This window comes from Echinops telfairi, unplaced genomic scaffold, assembly GCF_000313985.2.
Source record: "Echinops telfairi isolate 266 unplaced genomic scaffold, ASM31398v2 ScPeMD7_9;HRSCAF=40, whole genome shotgun sequence".
Taxonomy (NCBI): Eukaryota; Metazoa; Chordata; class Mammalia; order Afrosoricida; family Tenrecidae; genus Echinops; species Echinops telfairi.
In genome coordinates, this window is record NW_022103906.1 from 79,105,368 (window position 1) to 79,125,283 (window position 19,916).

At 55.8% G+C, this 19,916-nt stretch overlaps 1 protein-coding gene across 1 annotated transcript in view; it reads left to right on the top strand.

Moving 5' to 3' along the window:
- Positions 1-19,916, top strand: part of DNMT3A (DNA methyltransferase 3 alpha) — a 110,308-nt gene that overhangs the window by 47,243 nt on the left and 43,149 nt on the right. Inside the window, exons 3-4 of the mRNA XM_004696069.3 lie at positions 1,506-1,610; positions 17,726-17,996. Coding sequence (XP_004696126.1) covers positions 1,506-1,610; positions 17,726-17,996 — 376 coding nt within the window. The remainder of the gene's footprint in view (positions 1-1,505; positions 1,611-17,725; positions 17,997-19,916) is intronic.

Consider the following 19,916-nt stretch of genomic DNA (forward strand, 5'->3'; position numbering starts at 1 on the left):
GATGGATGGATGGATGGATGGATGGAACGAAGACTTCATGGGCCAGTGATGCTTTTCTCTTTGCTCTAATGTCTACAACTGGTCACAGTAGGTTTCCATTTACATGTCCCACCATCACCTGAAAATTAATGTGGCAAACCACAAAGCTATTTTGAAATCACAGAAAATGAAAGTTGAGTAGGGTGTTAAGGGCCCTCTCAGTCAAATCCCCAGGAAACCTGGCCACCTCCCCCTTTTGCCTGTAGTGCCAGCATTGTGCCAGTTGACTCCCTCCTCAGGGAGGGGCGTTGGGGCCACAGTGCAGGCCATGAGGAGCAGCCAGCTATCCCTCTGCTGGACCAGGGTCCCTTTCTCTCTCTTCCCCCCAGCATTGTCTCTCTTGGTGATTAGTCATGTTGGAGGCTGGCTGACTCAGAAGGGACTTGTGGGTGGTTTGTGGCCAGACTGGAGCAATGAGGCAGAAGGACTTTCTAGGTTCATGTCTCTGCACCACTGGAGAGAAGCTTTGCGGGCCTGGGCTCAGGGGGTGCTGTGTGAAGACTGGGGGAAGAAGGTCCTCCACCCAGCCCAGGTTGGGGATAAGGAAGAGCCAAGATTCAGCACCCCAAACAGTGAGAAATTGCTATAGAAAAAGAGTCAAAATGCCCCTGTGGGCCAGACAGGCATCTGTAATCCACCTCCACGTGGCAGATGCTTCAGGACAGTGGTACTGTACTTGTATGTAGGTGTGTTTATAGTAGTATTATATTATAGGACCATATTAGAATGGCCCTTCATTTTCTACCATTGGCCTCATCCCATGTGTGGTGTGTACTTCATCTACACATTGTTAGGTTTAATATTTCTTCTCAAGGGACTGACTTCTCAATCAAGGTGGTGTTACCTCCAACACACAACTCATCCAGTTTTTCTAGCTGTGTGTGTTAGCCTGGGTAGACTACAGAAACAAATCCAGAGAGACTCATATGTATCTGGGAAAGAATTTTATATACAAGAGCAATTGAATATTGAGAAAACATCCCAGTCCAGATCAAGTCCATAAGTCCGATATTAGGCCATATGTCCGAAACCAATCTATAATCAGACTTACAAAACACATGCAATGATGCTAAGTGTAAGAAGATCACGGGCCAGTGGGTGGGAAGTCTTGTGGATCCAGTGGTATTGTAAGCATCCACGTGGCTTCTACAACTCCAGAAGTCACAGGCTATATCAGCACAGCACCATGTGTCTTGTCAGTAGAGCATCTCTCAGGGAGTGAGCAGAGAGAGAGAGAGTGTTTCCTGCCTCTGAGGAGGAAATCCAGTTGTTCCCAGAATCCTCAGGAGAAGGCCATGCCCACACAGAGGTCTCATTGGCTATATCCTGATTACAGGCCAGACTCCACGCCTACACTCTCAATCCTCAAATGGACACCAGATTATGTAACTACCACACTGTGTAAGATTTTTCTCCGGTGTAAATAAACGAATAACACGGATTTTGGGTCGTGTCTGTGTCCACAGGAGGGAGAAGAATCAGAGGAGCCTCGAGGCAAGGAGGAGCGGCAAGAGTCTGGCACGACCACGAGGAAGGTGGGGAGGCCTGGGAGGAAGCGCAAGCACCCCCCGGTAAGTGTCGAGCCTTCACAGACCCCAGCACGACACATGCACACACAGCACTGCTGCAGGGACCGGGGAGGCGTGGCCCAGGGCGTTCAGATCTGCTGACAGAGCTTGTTCACATCCCCTAGTCCTTGGGCCCTGCAGGGACCCCCACCATGTCCCTACCTTCGACATCCAGAGGGGTGATCCCGAGAGGGCAAGGGACTTGCCCTGCTAGCTGGGCCTTGACCCAGCCTCCTGGCTCCGGCGTCATTCTTCAAGTACAATAAAGGAGCCTGGCAGAGCCCTGAGCCCCTGGAGAGGTACAAACAGGGCTCAGCTGCTGATCCAAGGATTGGAGGTTTGGGTCCACCCAGGCACGGCGTAGAAGACAGGCCAGATGATCTACTTCGAGAAATCGGTCACTGCAGACCCCGGGGAGCAGAGTTCTCTAGTCTCTCATACACACAGTCGCCATGAGTCAGGAAGGGCTCTGTGTCAGCTGGTCTCTGGGGTCTGTGCCAACTTCTCAGTCTTCCCTACACACCACCCCCACCCCCACCCCATGGGGCTGATCAAACCCAGTGAGGAAGAGATGCAGGCTTCTGGCAGACCAGGATGCTCCTCTGAGCTCTGTGGAGTACAGGTTGCAAGGCCACCCCCTGGTTCTGGTCCAGGATTTGGGGGGGGGGCATCTGGGGATACCCTAGGCAAAGAGAGGTCCCAGTGCAAGTCTGAGGGACACCGGAGCCTTCCTCCTGCCTGCCTTTAACGTGACAATACTTCATTCGTCCCCAACACCCAAACCAGGTGGTCCCTGTCTTTTATCCCCTTCCAAAGGAGAAAGGTAAACTTGGAGCCTGAAGGTAAGGGCCCCGGATTTGTAACTCAGTCCTTCAGGGAAACCTTCCTGGCAGGGCAGGGAGTCTGAGATTTTGTCCCTCAGGGCAGCGAGTGGAGGTGAGAAGGGGAGGAGGAGGAGGAGGGCTGTGTCAGTGGCTGGGGTCGCAGAGGAAGGAGGGGCATTGGGGAACCTATAGGGCACCATCATGCGGGCCACTAGAAGGTCCAGAGGAGAAAGAGGGGGTTGAAGTTAAACAAATGTGCTGGTAAGTAATTTTAAACATTTTAGGATTAAAAATGCAAACACAGATCTTTTATGACCTGGGTTGAAAAATTCACATGGATGTGAAAGATAAGAGACTTCAAAGGCACTTCCAGCTTGCCAAGGCAGACTCCAGGCTGAGCTTACTGATTCCTGGGGTGGGTGGGGGTGGTGGGGTGTCACTCCACTCTCCCCTACTCAGGGGCCACCCTGAGAGTCCAGAAGCGATGCTAGAGTTAGAGCTCACAGTGATTGTACGTCTTCAGCCTTGACCCTCACAGCCTTGGCATCCCATGCTCTGCCCAGCAAACTCGGGCCACAGCAGCAACGCGCCTGGTCTTTGTGGGTCCCTAAGATCAGAGGAAAGGCACAGCCCCGAGAGATGACATTTCTGACACCCCGGGGGCCAGAGGGCACAAGGAAATCAGGGGGGGTATGCAGAGATCTGTCCAGAGACTGAGCATGCAGCTCAGAGGGTTACAGCTTAGTGGGTGTAGAAGGGCCATCGGCATGTGTCCTCCCTCCTGGGATAGGATCCATGCCGAATGCAAACCACTGCCTTTGAAGTCTCATAGACCTGGGTTCGAGCCCCAGCTCCTCCTCCTCCATATGCGACCTTTAACAGGTCACTGCCTGAGCCTCAGTGTCCCTTCTGAAAACCAGCTGATCAGAATGCGTCCCTCCTATACCCCTGTGAGAAGTGAATGAGTCCAAGCCCCAGAAAGCCCAGCCCTTGGATAAGGGCGGTCCCTGCTTGACCCAGGCGGTGGGGGACCCCCCTACCCCCACCCCGCTGTCTCCTCCAGAGGATGCAGCAGCTTCACTTGGAGCACCTGGATTCACAGCTCCCCGGCTGGAACGTAATCTCTCCGGGCTTCAGCTCCCACAAGGTTGTGGAAACATGGACTTAACAGATAATGGTGTTTTCCCAGTTCACGGCCTTTGGGGAGCCCCTGGCTCAGGGCTTGCAGTGCCTGGCCTGCCCGCTTCCCAGGATGCTTCGAAGACAGCAGAGTCCAAATGTGAAGGGTTGACAGTGCCAAAAGCCTGCTCAGCTGCAAGGGCCATGGGCCACATGGGCTAGTGTTTCCCAAGGGCAGCAGAGGGAGCATTTGCAACTTGGGGGTGGGCCTTTGGGCTTGGGGCCTACCGTCAGCCTTCAGTGGCCCCAGTGGGCACACGGTGCAACCTGTGGGGGTCTGGCTGTGATCCAGCCCTGTGGTAGGTGGCACCTGCATCCACTTGGGCTCTTAAGTGAATAGGTTGGGAGGGCAAAGCTGACTGGGGAGCCAGTGGTCTGAGGCAACTGTCGTGAAAGGGATGCCCTTGCCTTGGGGGGACAGAGGAAGACTGGCCTCCCAGAGAAAAACCGCTAACTGCAACCCTTCCTGGGAAGCAGATCTCAGACTCCCCAGGGAGCCCATGCCACGGAGATTCTTGCTGTGGCTGGGCCCCTGGCCCATGAGCCATCTGCTCTGACTCACAGACCCTCAGCACTGGAGGGGCAGGGGCTCAGCACGAACATACCAGGAAGGGCTTCTGGGGGACCTGCTGCAGCTGTGGACCTGGGACTGGGTTTCCCAGGGAGCTTTAAAGCAGCTGAGTATGTCTGCCTGCTAAGCCTGGAGAGGGGAGGGAGCCTGTCTGGGATTCTGACAGGTGTGCCCAAGAGGAAGTGTGGGGAGGCAGGAGAGGGAAAGGAGCTGAAGGCATGCTCCCCTCCTGCCCCGCCCCCCCACTGGACAGGAAGGGACAAGACATGCCCACGAGGGTCCTCCCCTCTCCCCAGCCCCATGGCTAAACCACTTTCACTTCTCCTTTCACTCCTGTCTCCCCTGGGTGCCCTCTCCTCACTGCTGCTGCTCAGAGTGATGATGCTGTAGCTGTGCTCACCCACACCGGACTCCAGCCTGCAGGGCCGGGTGCTTTCTAAAGCTCCTCCCCACTTCCTCCCTCCACAGGCAGCTCTTTCCCTTCGCTGAGCACCCAGCACACACCAGTAAGACTGATCTTTCAGCCCAGCATCCTGCTACAGAGAGGAGCCCACACCTGATTAGAAGACAGTGCCTAGGACAGCCCAGGGACTCTGTGTCTTCGGGGATGAGATCTGGAATCTTCCATTTGCTATTCCAGAGCCTCACACCATGTGATCTTAGCCAGCCCACAGTTCTCACGAACACTTGACACTCACTCCCCTCTGGTCAAGCCAGGAAGCTGCCTCCTGGGCGCTTCCCCAATGGGCCAAGCACGGTGGCCCAATACCCACCACTTTGTTCGACCACTGTTCCCAGTCTGGAACAGCCTCCTCACCCCACTATCTGTCCCAGGGCCCTAGCGTCTCCAAACCCGCAAACCAGCCCGGAAAATAAAGTTCACCTTGGTCCTCATGACCACACTTGTTTAAAGTTACAGCAACTGGGGCGCCGAGGGGGGCGGGGCGGGGCCGGGAGGTCTACTGAGGAGGTCCTTGGCTCAGAATTGCTCTCCAGGCTGTCTGTCCCCTGTCTTTGGTCAGAAGAATAAGTAGGTGCTTGGGCACCGGTTTGGCATTACCACTACCTGCCACGGTACCCGTCTGTACAGTATTTAGCAAAAGCATCTGTTGTGGACGGAAGGGGAAACCTTAACAGCCTGGCCTCTCACTCTAGACGCTTTGGAAAGCAGGCCCAAAGAGCTTGGTCTCTCCCACTTCTCCCTCATGCCACCCCGCACGGCATGATCTTTGAGGTGCCGAGGCGCGCTGCACTTTCTGCCCACCTCGCTGAGGACCAAGCCAAACTCAGACCCAAACCCATTGCCATCGAGTCAATTCTGACTCACAGCCACCACGAGGACCGAGTAGAACTACCTCCATCGGCTCTCCAAGGCTGCAGATGGCCGCCGCGTCCTCCCCCTCAGGAGTGGCTGGTAGGTTCAAACCACTGGCCTGTGGGTTGGCAGCTGGGTACTTTCACTCCGTCTGGTGCCACCCGCGCTTCTCGGTGAGGACTTGACTGTCAAACCTCAATCTCACGGCCCTTGAGTCGATGTCCACTCATAGCAACCCTGCAGGATAGGGTCGAGCTGCTGCTGTGGGTTTCCCACACCGTCAGTCCACACAAGTAGAAAGGCTCATCTTTCTCACGAGGAGCGGCTGGTGGATTCAAACTCCCAACCGTGCTGTTCGCAGCGAGTGCATAACCACCAGGGCTTCTGAAACTGTGACTTCGTGCAGAACTGTTTTGTCTACAGAGGCCTTGCCCAACAGTGACCTCTGACGGTCTGTAGGAGGTCTGTGGGGGCCACTGTCATTTCTGCCCTGACGTTGTGATGAAGAGACTGAGGTTCAGAGAGGACAGATGGGACTTGTATTCCACACCGCCTGTGAAAACCTGGATGTGCTCCTTCTGCCCCACCCCTCCCGCTGGCTGCCTGGGTCCCCCAGTAGGTATACTCTTTAAGTTAGCAAGTGGGAATGTGTAGCTCTGGTCAATAAAAGCACCCAAAGAAAATATGATCAAGGAGGGAGATGGCCTCCAATCGCAAGTACTTGTAAAAAGGCAGGGCTGCTGGTGCCTAGGGGCGGGAGGTGGGCCTGGCTAAGGGGCTGAGCAGAGCCAGGGTGCTTTGCAGTGTGAGCCCAGCAACAGGAAACAGGAAGCGACTGCAGGCCTGGGCGGGGCCGAGGAGGGAGCTGGCACCTGGGCCCAGGGTCCTGTGGGCTGGCCAGGGCCTGTGGGGGCATGGAGGGGTTGTGTCTGCTGGCCTGAGTGTGTGAAGCGATGGCATCACTAGGTGGGTGTCACCATTCTAGGGACCTCTTACACCAGACCTTACAGAATCCCTAGTAATCTTTCCTACCAGTTTTAATCATGGAATAACACGTGATTAATGTAGTTGTAAATTTCTTGAATGAGCATATGAGCACAGACAGCAATGTTATTTGGGAAACTCTTTCTACAGCGTTGATTAGTAACCGAGTGGAAGCTTTTTCTGGATTTTATTCTCCTTTTCCTCGTGGCATAGTGGCTACACATTGGGCTGCTAACTGTAAGGTCAGCAGTTTGAACCCACCAGCCGCTCCTTGGGAGAAAGACAGGGCTTTCTACTCCCGTTAACAGGCGACTCTCAGACACTCACAGAGGCTGCTCTACCCTGTCCTACAGGTTTGATGTGAGGAGGCAGTGAGGGCTTGGGTTTCGTCCCCCTTTAGTGACCAGTCTCACGGAGGTTCACGAATGCTAATGACCACAATATGGTAGCCCAGAGCACCAGCCCGCCGGACAACATCGGTGACTTTACCGAAACCAGCTGAGTGGTGGGGAACCACGTGGTCTGAAGTAATTGGGTAATAATGACAGCTCTGACCCCAGCACCTTTGAAGGCTCAAAAAGTAAGTTAGCATCGAGGGTATATTTTAACCTTGTAGCTATACGGATATAGGGATAGTTTTATGAAAACACTGCACACCAAATTGTGTAGGTAGTCACTTGGGTGTCACTTGTTCTGGTAGTGTCACCAGGTGGGGTCTGCACCCACACCCACCCCTCCAGGCCCAAGCGATGCCACTGGTGCGAGGCGGTGGGTGGGAGTGAGCGTAGGTGGTGGGTGGGGTCAGTGGGCAGCTTCCCACCCACTAGTTCCTGAAGAGGCTTCAGAGTCATGAGGGAGGATGTTAACAGCTGGTTCACTCCTGGTCACAAGCGCAGGCAGCCCTGTGACTGCCTTCTTTGCCCTTGTGGGTGGTGACCGGTGGAGCAGGGGCAGTTTCTGCCTTTGCCCCTAACCCCCTGAATGTGGGGTGGCAGGGAGGGTGCCTAGCCCTGTGAGGCTCCACCCTGTTTACCAGCCATATGTATTTATTCATTGAAGATGTATACCCACCAACTCCCTCCAGGGTTATTTTTGCACCAAGGGAGCACTCTGAGGTCACCTCTTGCTAAGAATAACTGAGAAGGGGAGGGGGGAGGCGGGGCCTGGAGGAGAGGGCGCTGAGCTCAGCTGGGCTGGAGCCTGCTTTACTTACTCCACCCCAAAGGGCAAAACTGCTCTGCTGCAGACCCAAAGGCTTGGGGTCTACACTGGGGGGAGGGTGGAATAACTTTGGACATGGTTCTGCTCCACCTCAGTCCATGGGGACAGTTTAACTCAGCTATTGGGGGTTTGCAGCGTTGACGCATTTTCCAACCTGATATGACCTTTTCATTCTTCTCCAAATGAAGACCGAGCTCAAATCCATGCCTTGTTCCCCATCAAAACTGCTTCCGCCCCCAACGATGGACCCTTGGCTCAGTGACCCGGGGCCCCCTGGCTTCATGCACACTTCCTGAAAGATCCGGACCTGCCCTTCCTGGGCTCAGTCCCTGGTCAGGGCCTCTGAGGGCACCGTTCTTCCTGTCAGCCCACGTCTGTGCACACACTCTCCTGCCTTCTCCTGTGTCTTTGAAGGTGTGAAGAAAGCCGTCCTGTCAGGCTGTCACACACCTCCTGAGGTTACAGGCTCTATTCTCAGCTCTTCCCTGCGGATTCCGCCTGCTCCTTGTGCCTACTCAGTCCAGTCAACCAAGTGAATCCAACCCAGAAAGGCCTGATCAGTGGCTTGGACTCTGAGTGTTGGGGGGCTTCAAAGCAGCTGGGCCTACCAAAGCCCTTCCTGAGCAAAGGCATGGGTGTCAGGAAAGAGTGCGTGAGAGTGGCTTTTTGTGCAGCGTCCCACAGGCAAGGACCCTAAGCAGGCTGGTTTGACTGACAAGCGGAGGGCCCATTTAAAAAGGTTTGTGATCTTCGGTTGGGAAGATAGTTTGCAGGCAGCTTGAGTTGTCTATCTGGAAGGTCGTTGGGTTGATGATGAGGTGATGGGAGCCGTGTGTTAGGAAGATAGTCGCTGGTCTACAGGAACCCGGTGGGTGGGGTGAGCACAAGCAGATGGAGGGAGATCGGAAGGTGGGTGGGTGGGGTGGTACCAGAAGACGTCCTATGGGCATGTTAGGGGGCAGCCGTGGGAAAACAGACTTGGCAAGACCTGCGTGTTGGGCACTGGGGATGAGGGAGAGGCAGGCACCACAGCAGATGTTGCAGAACCCAGTGATGGCTCCACAGGGATACGGTCAGTGCTGTTGTTGGAAGCGGAGACTTCTGGAAGGGACCACCTTTGGCAGGGCTCCTTGGTGGGTGGGTGGGGGCCACTTTTAGATAGCTGGTCTGACTGGGGGAGCAGCCAAGGGAACTCAGAATCTCCATTTTGTTTCTCTCCAAATTCCTTTGTTTATTTCTGCCCTTCCCTGGCTCCTTCCCAGAGTCACACCTTCCAGGGCCACCTCCCAAGAAAGCCACCCACTTCCACAAATCTGGGCCCCGTAGTCTCCTCAGCACCACCTAAAGGAGCGTTTCTGCAGCTGGGGCTGCAGCTGCACCACTCCTGCCGGGGCAGGCACCCGCCAGCACAGACATCCGAGGCTGTGTTGTTGACACTGGGCTTCTGTCATCGCCCCCACCTCGGGAGTTTTGTGCATTTCGCCTCTGTCATTCCCAGAAGGACAGAAACAGGCGGGGAACGCTCCAGGGAAGGCACCCAAATTGATGGGGGGAGAAGGCCTGGCTGCCAAGATAAGACAGACTAAGGAGAAGAGGACCCTTCTGTCTGGGAAGACATAGGCTCAGATGTGGTGAAAGCTGTCAGGCCATCATGCCTGGGGGCTGGGGCAGGGGAAGCACAGTGCTGGGGGGTGGGGGGGCCGTGAGAAACTTCCGAAACTTAAAGGAAGCCCAGGAAGGGATGCTCCACGCTCCACAGTGGGCTCCCTCTTACCAAACTTGATGGAGAAAAGAAAACTTCAAAAGAGGGTTTCTAAAACACATGCGTTTTCATGCCTTGTTTTAAGGGAGTCCCCAGCTCCCTCCAAAATCCTTTGAGGCCGACTTCAAAGAGGACAGACAGGCCCTCTTCCAGGTGGGCAGGTGTCCCCATTAGAAAGTGAACCCCAGATGGACTAACCATTCCCTGGATATGTTCCCGCTTGCCTCCATTTACCGCATGGGTTTGCAACAGTTCAGCAGGGACATTCACCGGGTGACCTCTGTGGCCAGAAGTCACTCTTTGGCACACTCGTGCTCACTGGAGAGATCCCTGGGGAGGACAGAGGGAAGGCAGCTCTCAGCCAAACTGGCAGACTGGATAAATGGCCCCCTTTGGCCTCTGGCCTGCTCTCCCCTGACCTCTTTGGTGCCCCCTTCTCCGGGGAGAAGGGCACGGAGACCTAGATCACCCCGGAAAGCTGGGCAGGGAGGTGTTTGGGAACCTCCCTGGGACATGGGACATGCATATGCTGACCACTGCTTGCCTCCTGCAACCAGAGTTCTCCAAGGGCCGGGAGGGTTGTCTGGGGTAGGGGCATCAAGGAAAGGCTGAGGCCCAGGATCTAGTAGGGGAGTACTGGCCCAGTGCCAGCTCTTCTGAGTCTGCTTACGTGGACATGCGGCTGTTTCCTGAAACTAGAGTCAACCTGGAAAAATCCAGGGCTGGTGGGGGGCTGATGGGCCTGCCAGAGCCCAGGGACTGGGCTGGCTGCGCGCCCGGTGTGAGTGGAAGGGGACTTGTTTGTGCGTTTTGTTTACGGCTCGCAGCGTCCATGCATATCTCTGCTCTCTGTCGTGTGGCAGCCAGTGGCGGTGTCTGCTTCTGCCGGCCTGGCCTGTGTGCGGGCGTGTGATCGTGTCTTTAGCTGGGAGGCCGGCTGGCAGACGTCGGGGTGCCGGTAAGGCCCGGTGCGGAGGCCGCGGAGCAGCGCTCAGCATAGTGACAGGACAGGGCCCGGCAGCCCTGGCGCCCTGAGCGCAGCGCAGGGGCGCGGGCAGGCGGGGTGAGTGAGGGCCGGCTTGGAGGGGAAGGGGATTGGCAGGGGCGGGACCAGGGTCTGAGCCCGGAGGCGACGCCCACCTTGGCCCGGCCTGCTGCCTGCTTTGAATGTCCCTGGGGTCTGGGGCGACCCTGACTGTTAGTGGAGAGGGCGCTGGGAGCCGTCCACTCAGGAAAACGGCAGGGGGGGGGAGGGGGCGGCAAGACCGGTGAGGACCGGAGCCGAGGTGCTGGAAGCAGGGGAAAGGGTGGCTCCTATGTGGGGCGGCCCTGCACCCTGAGTGCTGGCCCTTACCGGCTGGCCCCCCACCGCCCCATGATGCACCTCTGTTGTGCTCGCTGCATTTCCTCTGGAAATGTGTGCGCGCATTTTAACCACAATAAAGTGACCCTTTGAAAAGCTCCAGTCCCGGTGCCACCCCACCCCCTTGCCCGCCCTCCACCCCCATGTGGATCTTGAATACTTTGTCTTCGCCCTATCCCCTCTTAGGAGACCCGCCCCCATCGTGGGGGAAGGAGGTGTCGGAGCTTAGGTGTCTCATCCAGACAAGGAGGATGGGAGGGGGGAGATGAAAAGGGGAAAGGGGGAGGAGGGGAGGCGGGACATTTCTTTACCTTTTGACAAGTTCTCCACTCATTTTCTTGCTCGGTTGGCCTCTGGTTGGGGTGGGTGTTGCCCAGGAAATAGCCACCAGCCGTCCTCCTGGCCACATCAACACCTCCTTGTCTGGAGGTGGTGTGGGGGGCCATTGGGGGTGGGGGGCTGGGCTTTTCCTGAGACTCAATCCATAGGTGGTGGATGGGTGGGGGGCTGGTTTCCCTTTTCCAATGCTGGTCCCCCCAGCCTCACCCCCTTCAGGGTCACCCTGAAAGCTAAGCCACTTAGTCCGTGTGTGTGGCCTGAGGCAAGCCTGGTAGGCTTTTTCTTCTGCAAAGTGAAGAATAATACTTCTGACCTCAGGGTGATTGCAATCATTAACTTTATTAATTTTACAAGCGTATGTCTGCCGGGCCCTTTGCTGGGGGTGGAGTGGCTGGAAAGGCAAAGGGATAAATAGATAAATAAGGCAAGCCTCACAGTCTAGGAAGGAGACAGAGAGTAAACAAATAATTAGGTATAGTGTGATGGGAGCTAAAATGAGTGAAATGTGGAGGCACTGTGTAAACAAAGGTGGCAGCAGTGGGCTGGGCATGAAGGGGCGGGGATGCTAACATGGACCTCACCCACCCCACAGGGCTACGCTGGGGCTCCCAAAGCTGTCCATACCTGCCAACTATGACAGGGGCTTTGGAGTGGGGTGTGGAGCAGGGGCCCGGGAGGTTAGGGGTGACAGCACCAAAGAGCAGGCCTGGAGCAAGTTCTTTTGTTTAAAAAAAATTTTTTTAAGGAATCATTTTATTGGAAGGCTCTTAGAAATCTTATGACAATCCATCATTCAATTGCATTCGACACACTTGTCCATATGTTGCCATCAACATTTCCCAAACATTTTCTTTCTCCTTGAGCCCTTCATATCAGCTCCTCTTTTTCCCCCTCCCTCCCTCCCCTGCCCTCCCACACTCGTGAATCCTTGATCAATGATAGATTATTGTTATTTCGTGTCTTACACCATCCGTTGTCTCCCTGCACCCACCTGTCTGCTATTCGTAGAGCAGATTCTTCCGTGTGTGTGTGTGTGTGTGTGTGTATGTGAGTGTGTGTGAGTGTATGTGAGTGTGTATGTGTGAGTGTGTTGAGAGACAGAGGGATGGACAGATACATTTTTAAACCCTCACCATTTGACAGGAAAGGTGCCCTGATGGCAGAGGGGGTAAGCCCTGGGCTGCTCACCACGAGGTCAAATTTACCAGCCGCTCTGTTGGAGGGCGCTGAAGCTGGCTGCTTCCTTAAAGAGTTAGCCGATCTCCTCTGCCCTGTAGGAATTGGCACAGGAATTGTTTGGTTGGAGGTTTTTTTTTTTGGGGGGGGGGTTCAGAAAAAGGCAGCTCCTGGTCAGGGCCCCTCCCTCGGCCAGGATTGCTGAACCTTAGCACTCTCGGGGCTCAATACTTCTTTGTTTTGAGCCCTGTCTTGTGCCGCACAGGGTGTTACAGCTGCAGCATTCCTGGCCTGTCCACATGACAGCCAAAAATGTCTCCCGACACACGGCTATGTGTCCTCTGGTGGGTGGGTGGGGCACGATGGCCCCCGGCCGAGAACTGCCCCCTTAGTCCACCCAGAAGAAGCTTCCACAGGAGAGACCTGATGCAGAGAACCACAAAGCCGTAGGTAGAGGGGTCTTACCTGGAAGGAAGAGAAGATCAGCACGTGCTGCTGTGAGGGACCCCAGGAGGTGGTGGCAAGGTCTGTGGACCTGAAGGAGGAGGCCTCTTCGATGGGCTGGGGAGCAGGGGACGGCAGGAACCTACGTTACCTTTGGCTCACATTTGGGAGACACAACCCTTTACCGACCTGCTTCTCACATACCCTGACCCTAGAGGGGGTGGCTAGGGCTGCTGATGGCTGTGAGGCTCCACCCCTAAGTCCCACTGAGATTGCCACTGAGGGCTGTAGCTGCTGTTGGCGCTTTCTAGGAGGAACCAGGGCCTTCGGCCCTCCCTGCCCTGGCACTCGAGCTGGACAGAGGCGGGACAGAGTGAAGGTCCCAGGTCCGGGATGTGTCTGGAAGAGTCCCAGGCAAGCGTGAAGATGAAGGCAAACACAACCAGAATGTTTCCCCGTGACATCTGACAAGGCAACCCAGCTGAAACTCCGCGTGTCGGAGGGATGTTCTCACTTAGAAACCCTTCCTCAGCAGGGTGAACAGATGATGAATATTTATGGGGTTCCTGCCAGGTGCCTGACCCCATGCTGCTTCTGTTGGGTAAAGCAGAGCCCCTGCCCTCAAGGAGTGACAAGCTAATGGCAGTGACAGGGAAGAGAGGAGAACAGGGGAGAGGTGACAGGGGGGCCTGGGAGGGGGGTGGGGAATAGGGAATCGTGCAGGCCTGGCAGAGGGCATGTCCCTGGAGGGTGGGAACAATTTGCACGAGGCTGCTAACTGAAAGGTGGGCAGTTCAAGTGCACCCACCCAGCTGGACTGCCAACAGAAGGTCAGCAGTTCAAATCCCCCAGCTCTTCTGAGGGAGAAAGAGGAGACCATCTGTCTCTGTAAAGGTTTACACTCTCGGAAACCTAGGGAGCAGTTCAGTTGACTTTGGTTTATGCTGATCTTGCCCCTAAGATGCCCCTCGCAGTGAGTGCCAGCTCCTCCCGAGGGATTCCGGTAGGCCTCATGGTCCTCCTTTCTCACAGGACTTTTCTCCTGGTGAATGGGACTGGCGCTGTTACTCAGGGCCCCAGAGGGAGGCGGGTGACAAGGGGCCACAACCTTGCCCAGGAGGCAGATCCTCTTTCTTTCCGATGTTTTACAAGGGTACGTTTTTAAAATATATGTACATATCTTATTGGGTTATGAAGTTTACACAGCAACTTAGGCTCTCCTTTAACAACGTTGACTTGAATTGTCCTGTGACATCCGTTACAGTTTTCACAACACATCAGGGTTCTCGTTTCTATTCTGGTTGCTCTGTTCCTGTTGATCTAGCCTCCCCTTCCCCTCCTTGCCTGCTCATCTTTGTGGGTCACTGCTGACCATTTGGTCTCATGTCGTAATTGTTTCAGGAACAGATGACTCCCAGTGATAGTGCTTTGGCTCTGGGCGGCGTTTTAGCTGAAAGGTGAAGCGCAGAGGTAGCTGTGATTCACAGTTCAAAGGGTGTTTTAGGGGGTCCCTTGGGTCTTGGGGGTCCCTTCGGTCTCTGTCAGCCCAGTTGGTCTGACCATTTTGGGGTATCTCTCGGGATGATGGTCGCAAGCGTTTTAATCCCATGCTTGGCTTGGTCTAGGAAGCCACAGGAGGCAATTCTTGACCCTCACCCATAATCCCAGAGCTCCGGCTGACTCGGGCTCGTCCTGAACCAGAGAGGGGCCAGTGGAGGATGGGCTGATGGCAAGAGAGAGGTGTGCAGGTGGGCTGGAGCAGGGGAGGTTTCAGCTTGTTGAGCTTATTCTGTGGCTTATGCAGAGGACCCCTGCCCTCAGTCTACCCAAGAGTCTCTCCTAGACTGAGTTTTGGTGTGTCGGAGCTGCACCAGACAGACTTCCAGAGCAGGGCTGGGGAGTGGGCTAAGCCATCTTTGAGTGGCTGGGGTGGTGGGGACCTCAGCACAGGCTCCTGGGTCTCTCTTGGTGCTGGCAGTCAACAGGAAGCGAGTCCCAGGGTGAGAGGATCTTGTGTGGTCCCCCAGCAGGAAGTGAGTGACAGTGTAGTTATCTCAGACAGCTTTGTGGGGCTAGGAGCAGGCACTGTGGAGCTCAGAGCCTGCTCTATCTTTAAGTGTCTGGGTGGGCAGCAGGTGGCTAGAAGAAAGGAGGATATGGTCATGGTGGGAGATTGGCTTTGGCAGAAACTTCTTAGCCCAAGTTGGCCAAGCTGGGGCCCCTGCCCCCATTCCATGGTAGGCCTGTACTGTGTTTGAGGGGCCTTGTGGTATTCAGCACGAGGTTGGTAGCCGTCTGCCAGGGTGGGGGCTCTCGCCACTTCCCAGGCTGCCTGCACAATCAGGCTTTACTGAGCCCTGGAGATGGAGTGAAAGGAATTGTTCTAGGTAGGGGGTAAAACTCTGCTTAAGTGAGGAGCCAGGACAGACTTTGGTGAATCCTGGGGGGAGTTGCGGGCCTGGCATGTGGGACTGGAGTCTGGGAAGAGAGTCAGGAGTCTGTGTGTTCTGTTTGCATTCCTACGTTTGCACCCCCAAGCCTAGTGGAGGACCCCTGCCTTCGACCAGAGGCCTCTTCTTCATCTCCTTGGAGTCTCCCCACCCCCACTGGCGGAGCTTTCCAGGGGAGCTCCTCCCTGCTGGCAGCGAGCCTGCCCTGGCCGCCCTGCGCAGCCTGCAGGAAGTAACTTGGCAAGGCCCTGGCGTTCTGTTGGTGTCCTCAGGCTACTCCGTGTGTCCACAGCCACCGGGAAGGAGCCCGTATCTGTGAGAACTCCGGTGGGCTCTCTCTTTTTTCCAAGGAAGGCCTTCATCTCTGTGTGACCCCCTCTGATGGATTCCTCATCAGATAGCTGTGGGCTCAGAGCTCAAAGCACAGCCTGAAAAGCAGGGGGTACAGGGGAGGGGCTGGGGACCAGCGCTCTCAGGCTGTCGGTGTGCACAGGAGGGGACAGCTTTGGGGAGGGAATTTGGAGGTGTCTCCACACACTGTACTTGACATGCCCTTTAACCCGGGTGGCTGGGCATGCCATCTTGTAGCCTATGCAGGACACAGGGCTACAAACACTAAGGGGTTCATTTGCTGCAGCATTGTACATAAAAGGAGCAAGAGGCCCATCGGTTTAAAAGCCCGTGACAGGACGAGAGAACTGAGGACTTGGAGGTGCGTCTGTCTGTCAGGCCGCTGAGCAGCTTGTTACAGAGAATTCAAGGGGGCGATCTGCGTGGGCAGGGAGAGGCACCGATCCGTGCACGTTCGATGCCAAAGCAAGCTTGGTGACGTAGAGGGGCCGGGGAAAAGAGGAAGCCCTTTGACGAGGTGGACTGACACCATGGCCGAAATAATGGGCTCAAACCCAGCAATTGTGGTGAGGGTGATGCGGGGCAGGGCTGGGCAGCGTTTCATTCTGAGTCAGAAACGGAACCAATCCGATGGCTCACTCTTGGGGATTGATTTGGGGGATAGGAGGTTGAAATTGGAGCGTTCGCTTCTCAGAACTCTTCATCTGTGCCGTTTGCATCTCTCTCTCTGTCTAACTTTGATGAAAGAGATGAGAGAGAGACTTAAAAAGGAGGACAAAGCATCCACGAGTGTGGTCTCGGAGGCACCCTTGCCCTCAGGTGGAGCAGGTGTTCTGCACGCGGACCCGGCAGGGGTGGGTGTGCTGAGTGCAGCCTATCCGTGTGGCAGAGCCGGTGAGCACACGCACCTGGTGGCCCAAGTTAGACACCTCTGTGTTCTTCCTGGGAGTTCCTGGCTACTGGCCTCCAGGAGGCTAAGGATGAGTCCAGCTGAGCCCCAGGGACACTAGACCCTCCTGCACTTGCTCTGGCCACGTTCTAAGAGCCACGGTGTCCCCACCTGCATCCCAGGCACGTTGAGAGGCTCTAAAGGACTGATGGCTGTGAGCCAGCTTTGTACCCCTTGCTGTGGGTGGCCCAGCTGAGAGACAATGACAATGAAGCTCTTTTTCTTTGTATTACCTGGAACCCTGAGTGGGTCTGGTGTGCTTTTAATGATACATGTCCCCTTTACCTGGGGGGCGGGGGTGGGTGGGAATGACACCAAGCAGGAACTAGGGGGGAGCTGTGTAGAGCAGTGGTTCTCAACCTTCCTAATGCCTTGACTCTTTCAGACAGTTCATGTGGTGACCCCCCCCCCCAACCATAAAATTATTTTCATTTCTATTTCCTGGCTGTCATTTTGCTACTGTGATGAATCGGGCAACCCCTGTGAAAGGGTCATTCGATCCCCCAAAGGGGTCGCGACCCACAGGTTGAGAACCGCTGGTGCGGAGCCCCGCGGATGGCTTCTGAGGCCTTGGCTCTGCAGTTCTGAGAGCTTGGAGAACAAAGCCAAGGAGGGAGCGGGGTGAGGCTTCAGGGTCCCCGGCATGCCTCTCGATGAGGCCACCTTCGGGACCCTCACACTCCACTCTACCCGACACTTCGTCAGTGCTGGGCCTGCACCTCGAGAGTCCAGGAAACCCTGAATGGCGGCTGACGACTGAAATCAGACCAGCCCGGGGTCAGCAGACTTGGCCTGGTGGCTCCCTCGTCTGTGGTGGGGCCCAGCTTGAATGATGGATAGTACTTGTCTCCCAGTAGGGCCGGCAGTCTGGGAGGTGGAGAAAGCTGGGAGTTGGCTGTGATCACAGAGTGCGGGCTGGGCTGGAGTTGGGTGAAACCCCCATTTCTTAACATTGGAGTCCATAGAACCCCCTTGACTTCAGAAAGTCAGGTCCATGAACCCCTTGACCCAGAGGTCAGGACTATGAGTGGATGTGTTGGCATGAGTGTTTGTGGGGCCTCGCTTCTCTGCACAGAGGGTACAGAGCCACAACCCCACACCCCACACGCCCCCAGCCTTCACCAGACCCTCCAAGTGGCTGCGGCCTCTGTCTCATTAACACGCTTGTGTCTCTTTCCTCACCGCTGCAGGTGGAAAGCAGTGACGGCTCGAAGGACCCTGCCGTCACCTCCAAGTCCCCGTCCATGGCCCAGGACTCGGGCCCCTCCGAGCTGTTGCCCAATGGGGACTTGGAGAAACGGAGTGAGCCCCAGCCAGAGGAGGGCAGCCCTGCCGGGGGGCAGAAGGGCGGGGCCCCAGCAGAGGGAGAGGGTACAGCTGAGAGCCCACCGGAAGCCTCCCGCGCGGTGGAGAATGGCTGCTGCACCCCCAAAGATGGCCGAGGAGCCCCTGTGGAGGAGGGTGAGTCCTGGGCACCAGGGTCCTGGATTCCCCGAAGGTTCGAGGCCTGGGGCCTAGCAAGCCAGGGGAGGACCCCAGGCCTAGGCTGGGGGTGGAAACTGGAAGTTCTGCTTGCCAGGGCCCTGTGCCCTGGGGGTTACTGGCTGAATGCAGCCTGCACACGTCTCAGTTGGCCCACCGAGTGTTTTAAACATTTCAGAATTTCTCAGCTGCCAGCATTTAAAAATCAAGACATTTTGCATAAAAATCTGGAGTCTGGGCCTCTCGTGTGACAAAAACAAAGCTAGCTCTAGCAATGGCGGGCTCGCACAATGCCAGTGGTCACGCCAGCTTGGGCGACGGCCATCCTTCTGTAGGTGTGTGCGCGCCTGGGCTTGCCTCAACCTCCACCTGCCGCTTCCTCTTCCTATGACCTGCCACTCTTGGGGTCATTGTTTGCAGCCCCCCTGGGCCCCATCCTTAAAAGCCGGTTCGGATGAAGCCTCGATCGTTGGGTTGGCTTGCCTGCCTGGAGCCGTGATTGTGACCATGTGGGGTGAGGAGAAGGGTGCGGTGAAGGACCTGGTTGTGGAATGGCAGAGCCTTGGAGACCCAGCCGGAGTGTGATGGGGCCTGGCTGGGCCAGGCATCTCCATCTGGGGACCTTGGGGCCCAGATGGAAGTCCTGGAAAGGGGCCTAATTTTCTGTTTCAGGTTCAACCAGCTCTTGCTGGGCTAACCAAGCTGTAAGCGCACGAGTAATGAGAATAACTAGCATTTGTATAGGACTTCACAGTTTACCCGGCGCTTTCTCAAACATTATCACATTGGATCCTCCCCGGGCCCTGCCAGGTTGTTTTCATATGTGCATTTTAATTTCAAAAAGTCTGCCTTTGAAGGATGTATGACGAAATGAGTCAAGCAATTGGTTGGCAGACCTGCTACTGCATGGATCCAAACCTAATATGCCCGCGGGACAGCAAAAGCATTTTCAATTTGTGAAAATAATATCTTGCATCCATTTTACTTTGCATCCAATGTAATGTCTATGGTGCCCCTCCTGTACACAGAGCACTTCCGGGGGGCACTCTGCACCCATTGTTTGATGTGCTCTTCCAAACGGTCATATTTCAGAGCTCTTGTGATCTCCACGTGGAGATGAAGAAAGTGGAGGCTTAGAGAGATGGAGCCGCCTGCTCAAACCTTAGCCTCTCAGCATGTAGTGGCAGGTCCACAAAGCCCCTTCTGGTCTCTTGACTTGAGAGCTTTCCACTGCCATCTGCTGCGCTGGACGGGGGCTCAGGCTCAGGGCAGGTCTCCTGGCCTTGCCTTGCCATAGCACCTTCGTACATGTGTCTGTAGATGCTTTGTGGGAGTGGTGGAAGGGCACGGGGTGGGAAGGGAGGAGACACCATCCTGGACGTGCAGGGGCAGCCCTTCCCAGCTGTGGTGCTGTTCTCGGGGCAAACCTCTGTGGATTTGCATGATCCTGGAATCACACCACAGCTGGTGCCAGGCTGCTTGCCCAGGGCCTGGGAAGTCCTTCCTGATCTGGGGTGGGGGAGGGGAGGTGGAGTCTAGTCTTTCTTGGAGGCTGTTCTCAAGCCTTGAAGGGCTGCTTTTGGTTTGGGATTTCCCTGACTCCATTTCTAGTTCTCCTCAGGAGCGTCTTGCCCAGTCAACAGATGTTTATTGAGCACTGTCTAGGGTGTGCCAGGCTTTGTGCTGGGCACCGAGGAAGCCGTCATGCCCTCCAGGCCCCACAGCCTGCTGGAGAGGCAGACACGGACCATACTGAGGATGTGTGCTTGTGCCCAGATGCTCAGGGGAGAGAGGACATGGTTCCCATGGACTCTAACGAAGGAGGCTGGTGACTACGTGTGGGAGGCAGTGCCAGAGCTGAGTTTGTGCTCACCCCATCAGGGAGAGGTGGTGTGAAGG